The sequence below is a fragment of the Anas acuta genome, chromosome 3 (genome assembly GCF_963932015.1).
Source record: "Anas acuta chromosome 3, bAnaAcu1.1, whole genome shotgun sequence".
NCBI lineage: Eukaryota > Metazoa > Chordata > Aves > Anseriformes > Anatidae > Anas > Anas acuta.
In genome coordinates, this window is record NC_088981.1 from 43,843,761 (window position 1) to 43,861,786 (window position 18,026).

Here is an 18,026-nt window from a genome sequence, read left to right on the forward strand (position 1 = left end):
CGGGACCCGGCGGCGGCTCCCGGGGGCTCCGCAGCTCCCCTCCGCCTCTCCCTCTCCCCTCTCGCCCCGGGGGGCCCGTCCCGCCTCCCGCACCGCCCCTCCGCAGGGCGGTCGCGGGGCGGTGCGGGGCAGGGGGCCGGGCTCGCCGCCGCCTCGCAGGTAGGCGAGAGCGGGCGGCCCGGCGGGGAGGGGGCGGCGGGGGGCGGATAGGGGGCGAGGGGGGGCCGTGTCACCGCCGCCGAGCAGCGAGCCGGGGGCGCGCCCCGGCGCCGCTGATTGACAGCGGGGCCCGGCCCGCAGCCCATAAAGGCGGCGGCGCGGGGCGCGGGGCCGCGGAGGGACGTGCGACGGCGGCTGGGAACCGCGATCCGCTCCGCTGCGCCCCCCGCTCCGCACCCCGCGTCGCCCCCGGAGCAGGCAGAGCCTCCTCGCCCCGGCGGCTCTCCCCATGCCAGGTGAGGCGCTGGGCGCCGTGCCCCTCCGAGGTGCACCCCCGGGGGGCTGCTCCGGTGGGCTTCGCCCTGGGCTACGGAGCCTGGAGGTTGGGGATGAGATGAGGCGACCCGATCTGGGACAGGGACAGGGGGATTTGGTCTGGGCATTGCCCCACGGGGAGGTGCTGGGTGTGCGGGGTGCTGCAGGTAACGCGCATCCCCGGTGAGCGCAGCCCCGTCCGTATCAACAGACGCGAGAAATCAGAGGAGCTGCGGGAAAAAAAAAAAAAAAAGAAATCGCTGACAGCTAAAGGTGGTATCCCCGAGTGCTTCCAAAAACGTGTGGAGCGCTGGGAGTGTTGGAGCCGGAGGTGTGTGCGAAGTGAGCGTCTGCCTGTCCAAGCGAGTGAGAGCACACGCGTGTGGAGATGCAGTTTCATGGCTTTGCGCCGTACAGCACCGCGGGGCGAAAATAGCATCGCGTTGGAAGTCACTTTCTCCAGCTATGATTGCGTACAGAGGGCGGTAGGAATGGGTAAATGATATGTGTATGAGAAGGGGATAGGCGATTGTGTGAAGACACTGGAAAAGGCACTGAATGAAAACTATCCCTAGTGATTAAAACTAGCGTTTAGTGAGGTCCCATTGTCCTGCAAGGGTTTTCATCTGAATGAGAAATTTCAGCCTTATGATCCAATGTAAAGTTGCAGCTACTAATATGCTGTATATCAAACAGTATCATGTGGTCCCTATGCCACCTGATAAAAAGATTGTGCAGAAAAAATGTAGTTTATGTGTGGCTTTCTTCTTTTTCTTGTTTTTCTTTTCTTTTCTTTTTTTTTTTTTTTATTTATTTTTTTCTGGTAGGGTCATTTACATGAAAAGGAGCCTTACTGTCAAGAGTTCTTCATCCTTTCAACTGATGCCACTTTACTTCTGGCATCAGTAATGAATAAGCACGACAATAATCAAAAAAGATAGGAATTTAATTTCCTATGTGTAGTTGGGGTATATAATGAGAATTCTGCTTACGTTCCTAAGGCAAATTAAAATATTTGTAGTTGATAAAGGTTATTTCCCTAATACTTCTTTTTGATTTATTCATAGGAGTTATGGTGCAGAGGAGTGGGCTGTTGTGGCTTGCTGTCTTGATAACCCTGTGGGTTTCCTCAGATGCTCAGGGTAAGTTCTTAGCTAGATATAGTTAACACACAAAGCTAAAACTTGGTGTAGAAATAGTCCTATCTGACATACATTAGGCACAGTAAACATATATGACTTTTAAGTGTCTGGAATTGTAGTTACTGAGGCTTTTTTTTTTTTTTTTTTAGATGTATCTAGTTACTGCTAAATGAAGATTTCCTAATAAATACTTTAAATTTTCTCTTTAGAAATCATTAATTGAAATGTATATAATCTCAGAAGTAATTGTTATTATACTCTTCTCTGCAGTATAAATGTATTGTGCAACAAACAGAATCACTTGGGATGAACTTTTTAAAAAGATGGAATTAAAGAAATAAACCTCTACAGACCAAGTATAACTAGAATGTAATTTGGCACAGTGCCAGGCCATCATTTACATCTGATTTCTTGTCCTGAAACTTTAAAATGCACATCTCTTGCTTCCTGTTGTCACATGGCCACATGACTTCTCATCATTTGATTTTTGTTAGCTGATAGTCAAAATATAGAAATTGTCTCAGCTTCCTTATCTGTTCATATATGTAAAAATATCTACTGATTACATCATTACATGCATCTATGCATAGACACATAGATGAACATACAGTTCATGAACATTATGTACAATTGTGTATTATATAGTGATATAAATTGTATAGTCATATGTTTAGTTATATGATGGAATACTGATACCTACAGACATAAAAGAACAGAGGTGTCATGTAAATGAAACTGACAGATAGAAAATACTATTCACTTGCATAGTAGTAAAGCAACTATGTTTGTGGAGGTAGGAGAGTACCAAATCTGCTCTGCTGATCTTCATGTGCATCCTGTAATTGCAGTTACTAAGTATAGTGTGCAGAATTGTTTCTTAAGACACTTTTTGTAGTAACATTGTCACACACTTTTTCAGATGGTGACAAGGAAGAGGAGAATACCTTTGATTTACTTCAAATCAGTAACATAAACCGAAAGACAGTCGGAGCAAAATTGTTTCGGGGTCCAGATCCCACTATCCCAGCATACCGTTTCATTCGGTTTGACCATATACCTCCATTTAAACCAGAGAAGTTAAAAAAGATTGTCAAACTCATACGGCAAAATGAGGGCTTTATTCTTTCAGCCACCCTGAGACAGGACAGGCAATCTAGAGGCACCATCCTTGCCTTAGAGGGTCCTGGCATCAGTGAGAGGCAGTTTGAGATAATTTCCAATGGCCGAGCCAACACCCTGGACCTCATCTATTGGGTGGATGGCTTCCAGAACGTGATTTCCCTGGAAGACGTGGACCTTGCTGACTCTCAGTGGAAGAACCTCACTGTGCAAATAACAGGGGAGAACTACAACCTCTATGTTGGCTGTGACCTTATTGACAGCTTCATTCTGGAGGAGCCTTTCTATGAACAGCTGAAAGCAGAGAACAGCAGAATGTATGTGGCAAAAGGGTCCATTCGGGAGAATCACTTCAGGGTAGGTAACCTGGAGGTCTCTGGTGAGGTATGGTAACTGCAATTGCAGTTACGTAACTGCATTGGTGGATACATATTGCATGAATTTGGGAGTTCTTGAAAAGGACTGATAAAGTCTAAGGCCAGGAGATGAGCACACAAATCCTCTTTGTTTTCCAAATGTAAGACTTCTGAATGTCACATTTTTTTTTGTGTTGATTTTGCAGAACTCTTTGGAAATAGCTTGAAGACCTATTTTTTGGTTGAAGTATTTCTGTTCAGTTCATAGAACCTGTTGATATTTGTTCAATTTTATTTGAAAAAGATAGAGGAAGAAAATAATTTTTAATGGAGTTGAAGGGTGTGGTGTTGGACCATACCCTAACAGAATATCTTGATTTGCCAATTTGAATAAGTAACCTTTCATTTCAATTAAAAAAAAAAAAATCAGAACAAAATGTTTTGATCAGTCCTGTTAAAGATTTTTTTTTCTTTCTTGTGGAAAGCATTTTGCTTCTCTTTTGTTTTAAAACAAAGCAATTACAATTTCCTATGAAATGAAAATGACTTCCTGTCCATAAAATGATGTGATTTGGTCCATGTACTCTAAGGATAGCTTCTTTTCACTTACAGTTGAAATCAAACTTGAACTTGTGGCTTCAAAAATTTGTAAAGCCCTTTATTTTCCCATCCTATTATGCCATCTAGTAGTCAGTCAGAGCATGACATGCTGGAGAGTGGTTCCATGTGTTGAGTAGTTTTGGCAGGAGGGTCAGAAGTTGTTGCTCACAGCCTCTCCATTCCTGCCTCCATTACTAAGTTGTGCTGATGGAACTAGTTCTGGAACTGTACAGTTCAGTGGACCACTGAAATAACAAATAGTCTCAAAAAAGAAAGGAATTAGTTTAAAAATAGATTAAATGAAATATACTGGTCTATTTTTATAGTGTCATCTCAGGGTAGTGTCAGCACAATTGAAGAGAGTGCATGGGAATGGCTGGCTAAGGACGGAGGTGTGACGGGACAGGAGCTTTCAAAGCTGGCTTTGACCTCATGGCCAATGCATCATAGAACTACAACCTATTACTGTTTTATTATGACCTATTTCAGAAAATGGCTAATTTTGTTGCTTAAAGTATTGAAATTATATATAAAAGAACCATCAATATTTTTTTTAATGCCTTATAGATTGTTTTATTTTCATATTAACCAGTCAGCTACATCCAGTCAGTAGCAAATGGTTGAGACAGATTAGTTATTGGTTAATCCCAAGTCGATCTAACTGATTATATATATATATATATTTAATTTTCTTTATTATTACTACAGGGTCTTTTGCAAAATATTCAGTTAATCTTTGATACTTCAGTAGAGGATGTTCTGCGTAAAAAAGGATGCCAGAGGAGCCAGTCAAGTAAGGCTTTTTTTTTTTCCCTATTTATATTCAGTTGACTTTGAAAATGAGAATCGCCAATACTGACTTATTATATTAAAACTGTACAACAGATCTCTTTGAAATTTTAGAGGATTCTTATTTGATTCTTATTTGATGATGAAAAAGAAAGCAAGTTGCTTTTTGGTGGTGAAAGGAACATGCTTGTTAGTTATCTTCCTTCTCTCCAGCCTACAACTTTAGTTCATTCTGCATTGGTTTATAACTCTGAGTCTCTGTTTTGAAGTTGGGAGAAAAGCTGTGAAGAAAAAAAAAATAGAAATAGAAGGAAAAATGCATATGTATGAAAGTATCTATCTTCTTCCATGAGAAGATAGATACCTCTCTGATGCCTTGAGCACAAGACTAAGAACATTTTCTGAATTCTGCTCCTGATTCTCAATGGGTCCATGAGCAAGTCTCAAGCATCCGTTTTTAAGACACTGAGTTATTCAACAATGAGTTTCTCAAATGAAATAGGCTTTGGGTTTGAATCCCAGAAGGGTGTTAACCAAAACAACGAAAGCAAAATAAGAAACTATGGAAGGCATGTGTGTGACAGGCTGCCATGTATTCTTGTTAGTCCTGTACGTGCTGACCTCACCAGGAGGGGAGCCCTCTGTGCGTGGGAGTAGATTGGATTCCTCATGACAGAGTAATGAAAATTTGTCAAGTATGCACTAAGGTTTTGCAGTAGAGCTCATGGGAGGTGCTATTTTACTTTCCAGCGTTTGTAACTGGCAGGAGCTCAGTCAAGACTCAAAGACAATTGATTCCATAAGAACACGGTGTTTGCACAAGGCAGTCAGGATTTGGGATTTTATTTGAAACTCTTATCATCTGAAATGCCATTATTTCTGTCATTTTGCCAAGACATACGACACTGAGCAAGTCAGTTAAGCAGACTATGCTCTACTTTTTTCCTTGCTTGTACATACCCTGAAAGTTAAGCAGTAGCAGGTCTTAACTTCTTCAAAGGGAGACAGAGTTCTGAGATTTTGCAATGAGAAGTCTCTAAGACGTATAAATATGCATGTATATATGTATGTATGTGTTCAAAAATTACCTGAGCTTGCTAGTTGTTTTTTAAATCTTGATAAAACATATTGTTTGGTTATTCCGTACATTCCAGAGCTGTGCCTTTCTGTGGGACCTCAGGCGCCTTGCTGTGCGACCTCAGGCACAAGTGTGATGATGTGTTAGAAATGTGTCTTGTGGGCTACCATGGAAGTGGCCTTAGATGGCACAAGGAAGAAAACAAGCCCTCATTTGTTGGTTATCATCTATCCCAGCCACACTGTTTTCTGTACTCAGAAACTACAAACTGCACAGAACTACTGATTACGGGTTTTCAGCCTTGTTGGTAGAAGAGAATGCTTGAGATCTGATCTGTTGTGGGAGAATAGAACATTTATTTAGGTCCAACTGTAATCTAAATAAGAGATGGTTTCAGGAAGGATTCAGTTCAGCTACCCTGCTTCATTTGCCAGGGGAAGCAATATTCCTAGTAACTGAGGTAGAATGCAGAAGGCATATTCAGCGGTCAGAGGCAGAACTGTGTCATTATTCAAGATGCTGGGCTCCCTAGGTGTAAATGTATTTAACCAGCAAAACAAATGAAAGATGGTGTCTTCAAATCATTTATATTACTATTGGTTGATTACCACAAAGGAAAGTAGTTGGACCAAATGTTTTGAAATATCACCAAGTAAAAATGGAATATTTTAGTACAGTATTTCTTCTATAAAGAGGAAGCCAATGGGAGCCTAACGGGATAACTGAGTTTTGCATACTGTTATGTACCTACCTTAGCCACCATATCCAGCAGCATTTTTTAATGAATATTTTATCATGTTTGTGACCTTCCAAATTCTCAGGTCTGATAAATTATACAGGTATTGGTTTTATCCTTCCTGGGAAATACTTAGCAAATAATTTCACACACAGTATTTTTACTTTTATTTTACAATACCAAGAGAACACTGCAAGATGGAAATTACTTGTCTAATGGCAGAAGAGCTCTAATGGCATGCTGTGGTTTGAGGCCATCAGAATGACTTGAGAAGTTTGAGAAGTTTCTTACATGCATGACTGAGATTTGCTGGCATTGCCTATCCAGCTTAATTACCAGAGATGAAAAGCCATGGGTGATATGCTACTGAGCACAGAATATATAAATATTTTTCCCATTTTCCTCACCCGCCTATTGAGCTGAGGTACAGGTGCTAAGATGCCAATGAGAGTGTTCCACATGGCAGACATTATCAGTGAATTGCCCTCAGCAATGAGGGCACAAAAATCCTGCTGCTTTTTTCAGAACCAGGACTGTGTTTCCCTTATGTATCTTACTGCAGAATGAGAAGGTGAGGTATAATGAAAGGGTAGCTTGAGACTGCAGTTGAATTGAGGGTAGGAAAGTATCTCTGTAGTATGGTGGCTGCAAATATTTTAAGCAGTTCTTACACACAGTGCTGAGTAGGAGAGATGACAAAAACATGCCTAAATAGACACATCAGTAAAATCCTTTCTCCAGCTAGATCAACAGAATGAGATTTGCATATGTGAAGGGATGCACATTCTGCTGTTCTGGTTTCTCATTTTAAGATAATCATGTGCTCCTTAGGAAATTAGCAGGAAGCCAGCAGCAGAGAACTGATTTTGCAGTGATCCCCAGGCATCTTCTTTCAGTTGCTGCCAAGTACCAGTAGGAAGTGTGGATTTAGCTCTTCTAACATAGTTTTGGTTTATGTTTCCTGCTGAGATTGCAGCTTTATTAATGTCCTTAGAATGTTCCGGTCAAGGCACACTCCATGTTGGCTTGAAAAATATGAAATTAATGACCTGAGAAGTGCTATGGGGGAATCTGAGAAACCTGGTGTTTCAGTGTGGTAGGAAAATTGCATTCTTTCCAGGGAATCAAAAAGCAGTTGAAGTAAACAGTTATGACACAGAGAAGTCTGATCCGTTATGTGGTATATCAGTTTTCTTCCATCCTTTAAGTGAAGATAGACAATTATATAAATGCTGGAACACTGCAAATAATTTATTGTAGACAGTGGCTAGCAGCAGATACTCCATAGCTAGTAATAGAAAATCACGTCAAACCAAACATCTTAAATACGGTTGAGAAGCAATTATTTAATGTCATCTTTTGGGTTGGTTCTTTGTTCTTTTTTTTTTTTTTTTAGACTTCTAAATGAATAGAGAATAATGCTGCTCCCATTTTCATTGCCTGTACGTTTACCTCTAGCACTTCATATACGATCAAGCATGAAATCAAGCCATAACTATTTTTTAGCATTGCCACCTTCCGTGGCTTGTCAACAGTGAATGGTATTGGGGTGTTCAGAAGGATATGTTTTACAACTCACATTCCTCTGCTAATTTCTTCTTTTTAAATTTCTATATCCTTTACTTCTCTCTTTTGCTTGGTAACCTCAAGTTATTACAGCATTTCTTTATCTGGTAAACAAATCTTTACTGAATGATGGGACAGTATGGATTTCTATATAACTGGTAATAAAGTTGAACATGCCATTGAGTCCTGACGGAAAGCCTATACATGGAAGCCATAGAATATTTACCTGGTGAAGATTTAAATGCTTAATAGAAGACAGATTGTTTTATTTAGTTGTGAGTGTTTTATTTCTTTTATTTTTTAATTACTGCTGATGCTTTCTGTTACATTCATTTTCAAGAGTTTGCTATAGACAGGGAGGTCTTTTAAACTCTGATATTATAACATGTTTAGTTCTCCCTCTCTAATGCATGTGAAGTTCCGTTTTAATTATGGTTTGCCTGATGGAGGAGTGGCTGGAGTGACAAATCAACCTCATCTTAGCTTGATCTCCGTTTCAGTTCAGAATTAAACTAACAATATAACAGCTCCTCTGAGTTTGACACCAGGCAGTGCAACACAGAGCACTCCAGAAGTTGGTTATATATTGCATATTGGTTCAAGTAAACATGGGATATGTGGACAGAACAATGCCAATGAGCTTCTGTGAGGAGTCTTTTCTTGTGTCTTTTTCCATCATTGAGAAAACACAATAGGTCATGAAAAAAAAAAAAAAGAAAAATCTTTCATGGCTCTGAGTGGATGAAATAGGTTTGATTTTCTATGTCCTTTTTGATTTCTTCATAAATAAATGTGGTGCAGTGCCCACAGTGTTTTAAAGTGAGCACTGTGTGAGACAGAGCCTGGCTCTTAATTTTGAAAAGGGAAAGACTATTATTGGAACCAGCTGACATCCCACCCTTCTCTTATTCAGGGTGTAATATAACATGAAGCTGTTCCAAAAGAGCTGTGTTTAAACTCTACCCATGGGTGCCAATCTGTGATTTCAGCAGGAATCTGTAATCTGTGGAAGAGCTTGTTATATACAACTCTTCTTTTTCCCTCTCTTGCTACCAGCTGAAGTGAACACCATCAACGAGAGCACTGAAATACTTCACTTAAGCCCTGCTGTCACAACCGAGTATGTGGGTGAAAAAACAGAGAAGAAGGCTGAGTTCTGTGACCGCTCCTGTGAAGAGCTGGGAACAATGTTCACTGAGCTCACTGGCCTGCGCATTGTGGTGAATAACTTAGCTGATAACCTCCAAAAAGTGGTAAGTACCTCCAAGCCTGAAGAACTGGAAGAGGTCTGTTGTTTGGGGCTCTTTCCTTTCTCTTCCCCGTGGCGCTTTGGTTGATAGATGACAAGGCTAATAGAGGTTTCTATGACCCACATTTTCAAAGTGACTGGTAAGGTAGTTCTTGAGTATGGCTCTTTAATGAAGGCTTGGTTTTCACTGACTGGGTTTAAAAGAACACATGCACATGCACTCACACACAGAAGAAATCAAACCTTTAAAAGATACTGCAGGTTTGGAAATTGAAAGCTAGCAAACTATACCTTACCTGTATACCGTTAAAGCAATGTTACCATGCTTATACATTTCTGAATGCATCAGCAAGTATGCACAAGGTACCAAAACTGTAAGTATATGAGATATATGTAGTAAGTGGGCTGGTAATGTTTTACTGAAGTGTTCAAATCTTGTTCTGGATAAATTGATCTTTTCTGAAGGAAGTTTATTAATATTCTGTATGTCTCAAGAGTAAAATCTTCCCACGTAAAGGAAGAAAAACTCCTAAGAACTGCTTTCCCTTGGTACTGGATGAGTGTAGTTGTGCTATTAGTGAAGAATTAATACACAGTATTGCAGTACACGAGGTCATCATCTTCATGTACATGTGTAAAAGTGTAAATTTTTTACTGGAAAATTTAAATCCAGTAGTGATTCTCAGTTTTGCCTTGTTTAAAATTATTTGCTTGAAAATGCATTAACTTTTTCATTTGCTTCATCTTCTAGTCTGAAGAGAACCAAATTATGTGGGAATTGATTGGGCCTAACAAAACACTCAAGAACCAGTCTGTTTGCTGGCAGGATGGCCGTGTCTTTGCAGATAATGAAAGCTGGATTGTAGATAGTTGCACGAAGTGCACCTGCCAGGTATGTTTTTTTGCAGAAACAAACAGCAGGTTTAATCCATATCGACTGTCCAGGTCTAGTCACATTTACAGAGACCTTGACCTAGACTTATGAAACTTTTTAAAGAAAAAAAGTCCCAATGTTCGTGGCATTCAGAACAAATCAAAGAATTTCTATACACAAAACCTCCAGAAAAAAAAAAACAAGCAACTTTATTTGCTTCTCTATGTGAATGTAAGTCAGCATGTTGTTTTCTTCGCCTGTAGGATTCTAAAATTGTATGCCATCAAATAACCTGCCCAGCAGTCTCATGTGCTGATCCATCTTTTATTGAAGGTGAATGCTGTCCGGTCTGCTCACACTGTAAGTATTTAGCCAAAGAAAAAGAAAGAGTGGTTTTCAAAGCCACTAGTAGTGTTTGGAGAGGTCAAAACAAGAAGTAAAACAAGTAAGAATAAATTAAAAAAAAAATAAATATTTGTGTGAAAGGATCACATGAAATAACTTTGCAGCTCAAAGTTACCTTCTGGAGGAGTTGTGCTTTCTTCATTAATTAAATTGGTTGCTTAGAAGTAAGCTGGTAACTTGCATAGCTAAGTTGGATGCTAAAGGTTAGATGCATACCCCTCCCCAGTCCAATTTTCAAAGGCTAGACATTCTGCTTCTTATTTGTTTGCAACAGTATGCACTGTTGTTCCTATTCCATTCTGCCTAATTAAAACAGACTAGCATAAGTTAGGACATCTTTTTGCCTGCTTTTCTTACATGGAACAGGTTGACATGTTAATTTAAGACAGAATTGCAGGCTGTGGCCTAGGCTTTGGAGTGATAGTTCTAGTAATTTTACTAAGTCTTCTTTACTTACTATATCTTTACTAAGTCTTTTGTTAAGGACTTCACTTTTTTGTAAGGACTTCAGTTAAGAGTACTTAACACTCAGTTAAGTACTCTTCACTCTGTACAGACCAGATCTGTTACAGAAGGAAACAGCTCTACTTCAGTTGCTTAGATGTTCTAAATAAAAATGCATTGGAATAAACTCAGTGTTTTTACCTGTTCAGAGCACAGAGCACATTCTTGCAATGTGCTCTTGATAATGTTCATGGTAATGTTGTGTTCAGAGGTGGGGCCATGTGTCATCATACTGATATATATGCTCAAAATATATGGGAATTGAGTGTCTCAGTGCATTCTAGAGGTAAGATTTCCTTCTTCCTTCAGGGGTCAGTGCCTTGTGCAAGCGCACCGCACACAGGGAGGTTCAGGATCTAATCTGGGCTAACCACTCATTTTCCTAAACCACATTTCCCTAACTTCAATGGTAGCTCAAATTAGAAAGAGAGATCTAAAGGAGAAAGCATATATTATATAGAGAAAGGGAAGTGAAAATCTTTCCAGTAAGATAATAGAAGCAACATGTCATGCTAAGTACTTTTTTGTATCTTTTGCTTGCCAGCTGATGACAGTGAGGAAGGCTGGTCACCCTGGTCAGACTGGACAAAGTGCTCGGTTACCTGTGGCTCTGGGACTCAGATGCGAGGAAGATCGTGTGATGTCACCAGGAGTGCTTGTACAGGTCCACACATCCAAACAAGGATGTGTAGCTTCAAGAAATGCGACCATCGCAGTAAGTAATAAAATTTCTCCCTTTTTTTTAAAGCTTCTTTTGACTTCTCTAAGGAAAAATAAGCTTAGCCTGGATTTTCTGTGAACACTTATTCACAGTTGGCATATGAACACTCATATGCATAATTAAAGTAGCTATCATTAGATTCTTTATCTCTCCCCTTTCAAATATTCCTTCTTTTACTATCAATGTAGTATCTATGTGCATTCTGGGCACTCTATTAATTAAAAAGATAGTACATCATCTTTTCTTACACATTATAAACTGGAGTCTCTTCTTTGAAGTGGAGATAGCACTCGGTTCATATTTGCAATACCTGGGGTCCTAGGTTTGATCTGCTATTCATTCATGATTATTGGCCCATTCAAGTAGCTTTGCAGTGTTTAGGAATTCAGTATTAAAAGGATCATACTCTTTCCCCAGAACTGTAGTTTATCCAAGCTACTAGAGTACCTGAGGCTGTTGCTGAAGCAGCTAATTGTTCAAATATGCATTTTAAATATTTGTTCCATTAGAACAAGTTTATTTTTAAGTAAAATGTTTAGCATTCTCTTTAATGCTATACTGGTCACTGGGACTCTTAAGAAAGCTGTACATGAATGACCAGTCTGAAATACTGGATTTTGTAAGCGACAGTGGTAGGAAAGAGACAGGAGCATCAGATGTGGTGAGGGGCTTGTTAGGAGGTTAAGTTTACAAGTGAGTTTGCGTTACTGCTGCAGGTGGGCTATATCCTTGAATTTTGATCTTTTCTCTGGCAGTACGTCAAGATGGTGGCTGGAGTCACTGGTCACCCTGGTCTTCCTGTTCAGTTACCTGTGGAGTAGGAAATATCACCCGCATCCGCCTCTGCAATTCCCCTATTCCTCAGATGGGTGGGAAAAACTGTGTGGGTAATGGGCGTGAAACAGAGAAATGTGAGAAGGTTCCATGCCCAGGTAAGTCTGTGGCCTTAAATCAAAGATGACTCAATAGTGTTGTTCAAGAAGTTGGAATTCTTCTCTTAATACAGTTCTAGATTATAGTGAATTTCTATGACAGATAATAAAATATGTAGTTTAGGGGTGAAATAACTTTTATTTGCTCTGAGTTTTGAGTTTTAACATCATTTTCAGGAGGCAGTGGTCACAGAGGTTCTGGAGGAATCAGGAGTCAAGAAGTGGAGATTACTGTTACAGGCTTGCCACTGACTTGCTGTTTAACCTCTTGATACTCACAACAGTTCTCCACGGCTGTAGTTACCATTTTATTAATCTGCCTCACAATGTTTTTAGAGTGAACACAGCAATGCAGTCTGAGGTTTTATAAGCCTCCCAAGTTATTATTTGGCTTTAAACAGTAACAGTTTGAGTTCTTTTAATAGTTTATTAATTTATTGATGCATAACAAAAGTATAAATGTTTTCTATCTCAAAGGAAGCTCATACTGTACATATTAGGAATAGACATATAATACCCAGTAGCCAGGTTTCTTTGAATGCATGCATTCAAATGCATTTTTATATGTATGCAACAGATTTATTTCATATTACAATTCTTTGTTCCTCATCTACATGTTCTAACCTCTTTAGAGATTGCTTTTCATGCCTATCTTTTTCTTTCCTTTCATATGATTTTTTCCACTTTGAATGTATTTCTTCACTCCCTCCTCTTTCCATGCTTTCCATTCTACTTATGGGATATGAGCTTGAATTTCATGCTAATATTAACCCAATATTACTTAAAGAGCTATTTTTTTTTACCTGCTTGTGCACGCAAAGTTAGCAACATTGACAAAGATGATTTATTTATGGACACACACTATTGCCCTTTTGTTTTTTACAGCACTAAGAACAAACAGTTTGGTTCAAAGATGTTTATATTTCATGAAAAATCAGGAATGATGACAACAGAATTGGTGGGATTGTACCAATATAAATTATGCTGAAGAATCATTCAAATAAGTCATTTATTCTGAGTTAAGCAATGCCATTGAAGATAAACTGGTGAATAGATTAACAAACAAGAGAAATAGCTTCAACAAAATATAAATGCTGAACACACTGTTAACCTCAAAATCCACAGGTCTGAGCACAGGTCTGGCTCAGCAGAATTTTGTATCCTGTAGTTACCTGCTGCTGTCTGTATGAAATGGAATCTTAGCATGGAGCTTTGAAGCTGCCCTACTTGCTCTGGTCAGCTTAAGTGGAAATGCACCAAGCCAGTGGGCACTGCATGTTATTTTGAATTATTGGCCAAAAAGGCCCATAAAGCAGTTGGGTATTTTTTATATGCTTGTTTGTTTCTGAAATATTGCTATCTCAGTAGAAGGCTTTGCCAGCGTCTTTCTTCCTCTGTGTGTGTAGTGAAAAACTGTCAGGGATCTAAGCAAATGATTGTTGTAACTGGCACGAAATGTTGTCCCCGGTACATTTCTTTTCCCTTCTTTCCTGCATATTTTAGTGAATGGCCAGTGGGGTCCTTGGTCTCCATGGTCTGCTTGTACTGTTACCTGTGGAGGAGGAATCCGTGAGAGGTCTCGCCTCTGTAACAGTCCAGAGCCACAGTACGGAGGAAAGCCGTGTGTGGGAGACACCAAACAACATGATATGTGCAATAAGAAGGATTGCCCAATTGGTTGGTATTTAATCATTCGTTATTCTGTTTGTGTAGTTATTTTTGCTTTTGTTTCTTTAATGGAAAAAAATTGGAATTGACACTACAGAAATCTGCTAATGACACCTTGGTTATAGAAAAGCACTTTTAACTTTTTTTTTGGGTGCTGATTAGATCACTGGGATTTTATATATTTTCTTGATACTGACTCTTCCTGAAAAGAGATGCCCTTCTCAATCAGGGCCTAAAATACTGTAAGGTATTCAACTGGATTTAGCAACCTGTAATAGTTTCATATTAAAACAATAGTTAATCAATGTTAAATACACTTAATAACCCTAATTTTGAAGGTTTTTATGAGACTTGGTTGTATCAGATGTGACCTATGCTTATGAACAGAGAATAGCTGTTTTTTAAATGGTCTTATGTGCCATTCATGCTCATAACTTAATAGATGCTTTTATGTGTCTTTTCCAGATGGGTGTTTGTCAAATCCCTGCTTTCCTGGAGCAGAATGCAACAGCTACCCAGATGGGTCTTGGTCATGCGGGCCATGTCCAGCAGGTTTCCTTGGCAATGGTACAGTCTGTGAAGATCTTGATGAGGTATTGACTTCATTTTCATTAACATCAGGAAATTACTGTGAAGTTTTCATTATTTGGGAATTATGTGGCCATCTAATTGGTTTCTTTCTTTCCTTTCCTACAGTGTATAGCTGTGTCAGATGTTTGCTTTAAGGTGAATCAGGTTCATCGCTGTGTGAACACGAACCCGGGTTTCCACTGCTTACCATGTCCTCCACGCTATAAAGGAAGTCAGCCCTATGGGGTAGGACTGGAAGTTGCCAAAACAGAGAAGCAAGTAAGTGATGTTGAAGAGAATTTGATGTCTCAGAGTAATTCTCACTGAAAGTGTCTGTGGATGAAAACGTGATAAACTTGGGTGCAAAACAAAGATAACTTGAAATGGATCACTGCTGCTCCAGGGTGGTTTTTGGTTTGAGTGACAAAAAAAAATGAATTTATTGGTTTCTTTTAAAGGTTTTTATTTTCTCTAGGCATCTGCCGAGGACCAAAAGAATGTAAAATGCAAGAAGTAGGCATTCCCTTAGTTTGCAATTATTTCTTTTGGGTGTATATACCAACTCAGAGGATTGGGAACTGAAGGATTAGTATAGTTATCCATATAAGTATATTGCTGAATGTGGATATCATCAGACATATGTCTAAAGTTGTTTTAATTATTTTCATTGTACACATTTTCTAGAGACGTGAACTGACAGAGCAATGTGGCTTACTAACCACAATTAAAACGAAGTTCCTGTCTTTAGGCATCTAAATAACTGGCCTGCTTTTGACCAAGTTAAGGCACACACATCTGGCTGTGATGATTGGCATGCTTCAGTGAGTATACTTTATTTGTTACAGGTCTGTGAACCTGAGAATCCATGCAAGGACAAGACACACAGCTGCCATAAGTCTGCGGAGTGCATCTATCTAGGCCATTTCAGTGATCCTATGTACAAATGTGAATGTAGGACAGGTTATGCTGGTGATGGACGTATTTGTGGTGAGGATTCTGATTTGGATGGCTGGCCAAATAACAACTTGGTCTGTGCTGCTAATGCTACATACCACTGTGTGAAGGTAGGTAAAATACTGTTGATAAAAAGTTACACCATAACCAGATTTTCTCTCCTTTTTTTTTTCACAAACAGTTGTAAGTAATTTTTTTCAACATCAAGCTGGTGTTTGCTTTCATTTAAGCTTTGAATGTTTGTAGCATTCTTATTTTCTGGGAGATTCCATTGAATGTGTATTCACTTAACACTAGATTCAGTAAGGATTCTCAAAATGAAATCCAGAGCCCTCTGCTTTGGATTTCTTTCTGCTCGACATATGTTGAAGGCAGAGGTAGCGTACCGAATAGGAGCTACCTAAAGCATGTGTAGAGCGCACAGCTAGTTAGAACTAAACAGCATCTCTGGGTGCAGCTGAGTAGGAAATCTCACCCGTAAGGCCTGTAACCAGACCATAGTGGTCAAGTAAGGTCTATAGTTCTGAATCTTTTGTGGACTATCCTTTCCTTTTAAAGAGTTACACTGTGAAACTGGATTCAGAGCCTGGGAAAATTTTTAGCAATGGGAAACAGAGATGAATATGAGTAATCAGACAGAGTTGTCCTTATAACACTTGGTGGGAGAAGATGGGAAGTGCAGCCTCTCTTACCTTTCAGAATGTGGAGTCACAGCTCTTACCGCCTCTACCAGATGGAATGACCTGCCTGCCACATTGGCTCTAGACCTGGCATGGGACTGTTTACCCTTGCTGCTGTGGCTGAGCCATCGTAGTGAAAAATGAAGGATCACTACACAAAGGAGGGAAGTAAGCATCAGGGAGCCTAAAAGTGGCTGTATATTGGTTTACCAGTGATTGCTTCCCATGGTATGTTCCCTGGGACCTGTTTCGATGTTGTTAAAAAAAGTAATACAGATCAAGAAGCTAGGAAAGCTTCAAATAAGGCGGTTTGAGAGAATCAGAAGTTACCCAGGTGTAATCCAGTTAAAGTTGTGAATCTAGGCTTTATCAGCACAAGAGAGTTTCAGAGCCTCTCAGATACCAATTTCTTCACCCTATCTGATGTGTGTTCATTGTGGTTCCAGGCAGTTCAACAGTTGCAGTTCATATATTCATTTTTGGTTCCCATCATCAGGATCTGCAACATGTTGACCCAAGATGTAAGACAAATGATTAGTTTTCACTAAAATCCTAACATGCTGTACCTATTCAAAAAAAAAAAACAACTGTTTCCGAGGATTGATTCATGCTTTATATAAGATACGTGTTAGTCTAACAGACACAAGTATTTCATTTGAGAGGAAAGAAAGAAAAACACCTTAACAATACCAGAAGCAAAACAAACCCCGGGGGTGTGTATTAAGTTGGATATCAGGAAAGATTTCTGGAATTTCGGCATTGGAACTGGCTGCTCAGGGAAGTGGTTGAGTCATCATCCATGATGATATTTAAAAGATGTGTAGATGGTGCTCAGGGACGTGGCTGAATGGTAGACTTGGCAGTGCTAGGTTAGTGTTTGTAGTTCATGATCGTAAAGTTATTTTCCATCCTAAATTGTTCTATGACTCTATGTCTAAGTCTTTTTTCTAATACCTAATAAAAAGTTTTTTGAGTACACTCATTAGATCTATCTCGTCTTCATTCTTTACTTTTTGTAAAGCTTATGGGAACTGGCTGCCCTTGAGGGAGCTTATACAAAACGGCTGCCTCGCTACTGGGTTTGTATGAAATTGGACTAAAATCTATAGAGAATACAGACAAACGTACAGTTGCAAACATACAAGATGATTGAGTAAGCTTTGACTATTTCTTTTTAATTGTAAAAACAAAAACAAAAACAAAACAACAACAACAACAAAAAAAAAACCACAAAATTATTTTGTAACACTGGTAGGCAATACAAAATTGGAGAATAAAGGCTGTTCACAAGTATTTTGTAAAAATGTGCCGTAAAGAGTTTGCAGTTACATTATGGTTTTGATACTTATCACAAGTTTTCCAGTTCTCTCTTTCTTAAAATGTCAATACTGGAACTGCTGAGGTTAAAAACAGAGCTGGGAATATTACTGGAATATTATTTTTTTAGGGTAGATGCTAAAAAAAAAAATAAAAAAATTCTGCAGTCCATTGGCAGATTCAGTTTTGGTCTGAGGTAGATATGGCATGGGAGAAAAAGTGAGAATAACGAAGTGTTCTTTTGTAGGTGTATTTATTCTTAGTGAGTGGTAGAATTGCAATCCATTTTTTC

At 39.4% G+C, this 18,026-nt stretch overlaps 1 protein-coding gene across 1 annotated transcript in view; it reads left to right on the forward strand.

Annotated features, from left to right (window-relative positions):
- The first annotated feature begins 241 nt into the window (after nucleotides 1-241).
- Nucleotides 242-18,026, forward strand: part of THBS2 (thrombospondin 2) — a 32,135-nt gene continuing 14,350 nt past the window's right edge. Inside the window, exons 1-13 of the mRNA XM_068676864.1 lie at nucleotides 242-455; nucleotides 1,542-1,616; nucleotides 2,536-3,092; nucleotides 4,400-4,484; nucleotides 8,917-9,113; nucleotides 9,861-10,001; nucleotides 10,247-10,343; nucleotides 11,437-11,607; nucleotides 12,369-12,545; nucleotides 14,049-14,222; nucleotides 14,679-14,806; nucleotides 14,910-15,062; nucleotides 15,629-15,847. Of these exons, the coding sequence (XP_068532965.1) occupies nucleotides 449-455; nucleotides 1,542-1,616; nucleotides 2,536-3,092; nucleotides 4,400-4,484; nucleotides 8,917-9,113; nucleotides 9,861-10,001; nucleotides 10,247-10,343; nucleotides 11,437-11,607; nucleotides 12,369-12,545; nucleotides 14,049-14,222; nucleotides 14,679-14,806; nucleotides 14,910-15,062; nucleotides 15,629-15,847 (2,181 nt within the window). The 5' untranslated portion in view covers nucleotides 242-448. The remainder of the gene's footprint in view (nucleotides 456-1,541; nucleotides 1,617-2,535; nucleotides 3,093-4,399; nucleotides 4,485-8,916; nucleotides 9,114-9,860; nucleotides 10,002-10,246; nucleotides 10,344-11,436; nucleotides 11,608-12,368; nucleotides 12,546-14,048; nucleotides 14,223-14,678; nucleotides 14,807-14,909; nucleotides 15,063-15,628; nucleotides 15,848-18,026) is intronic.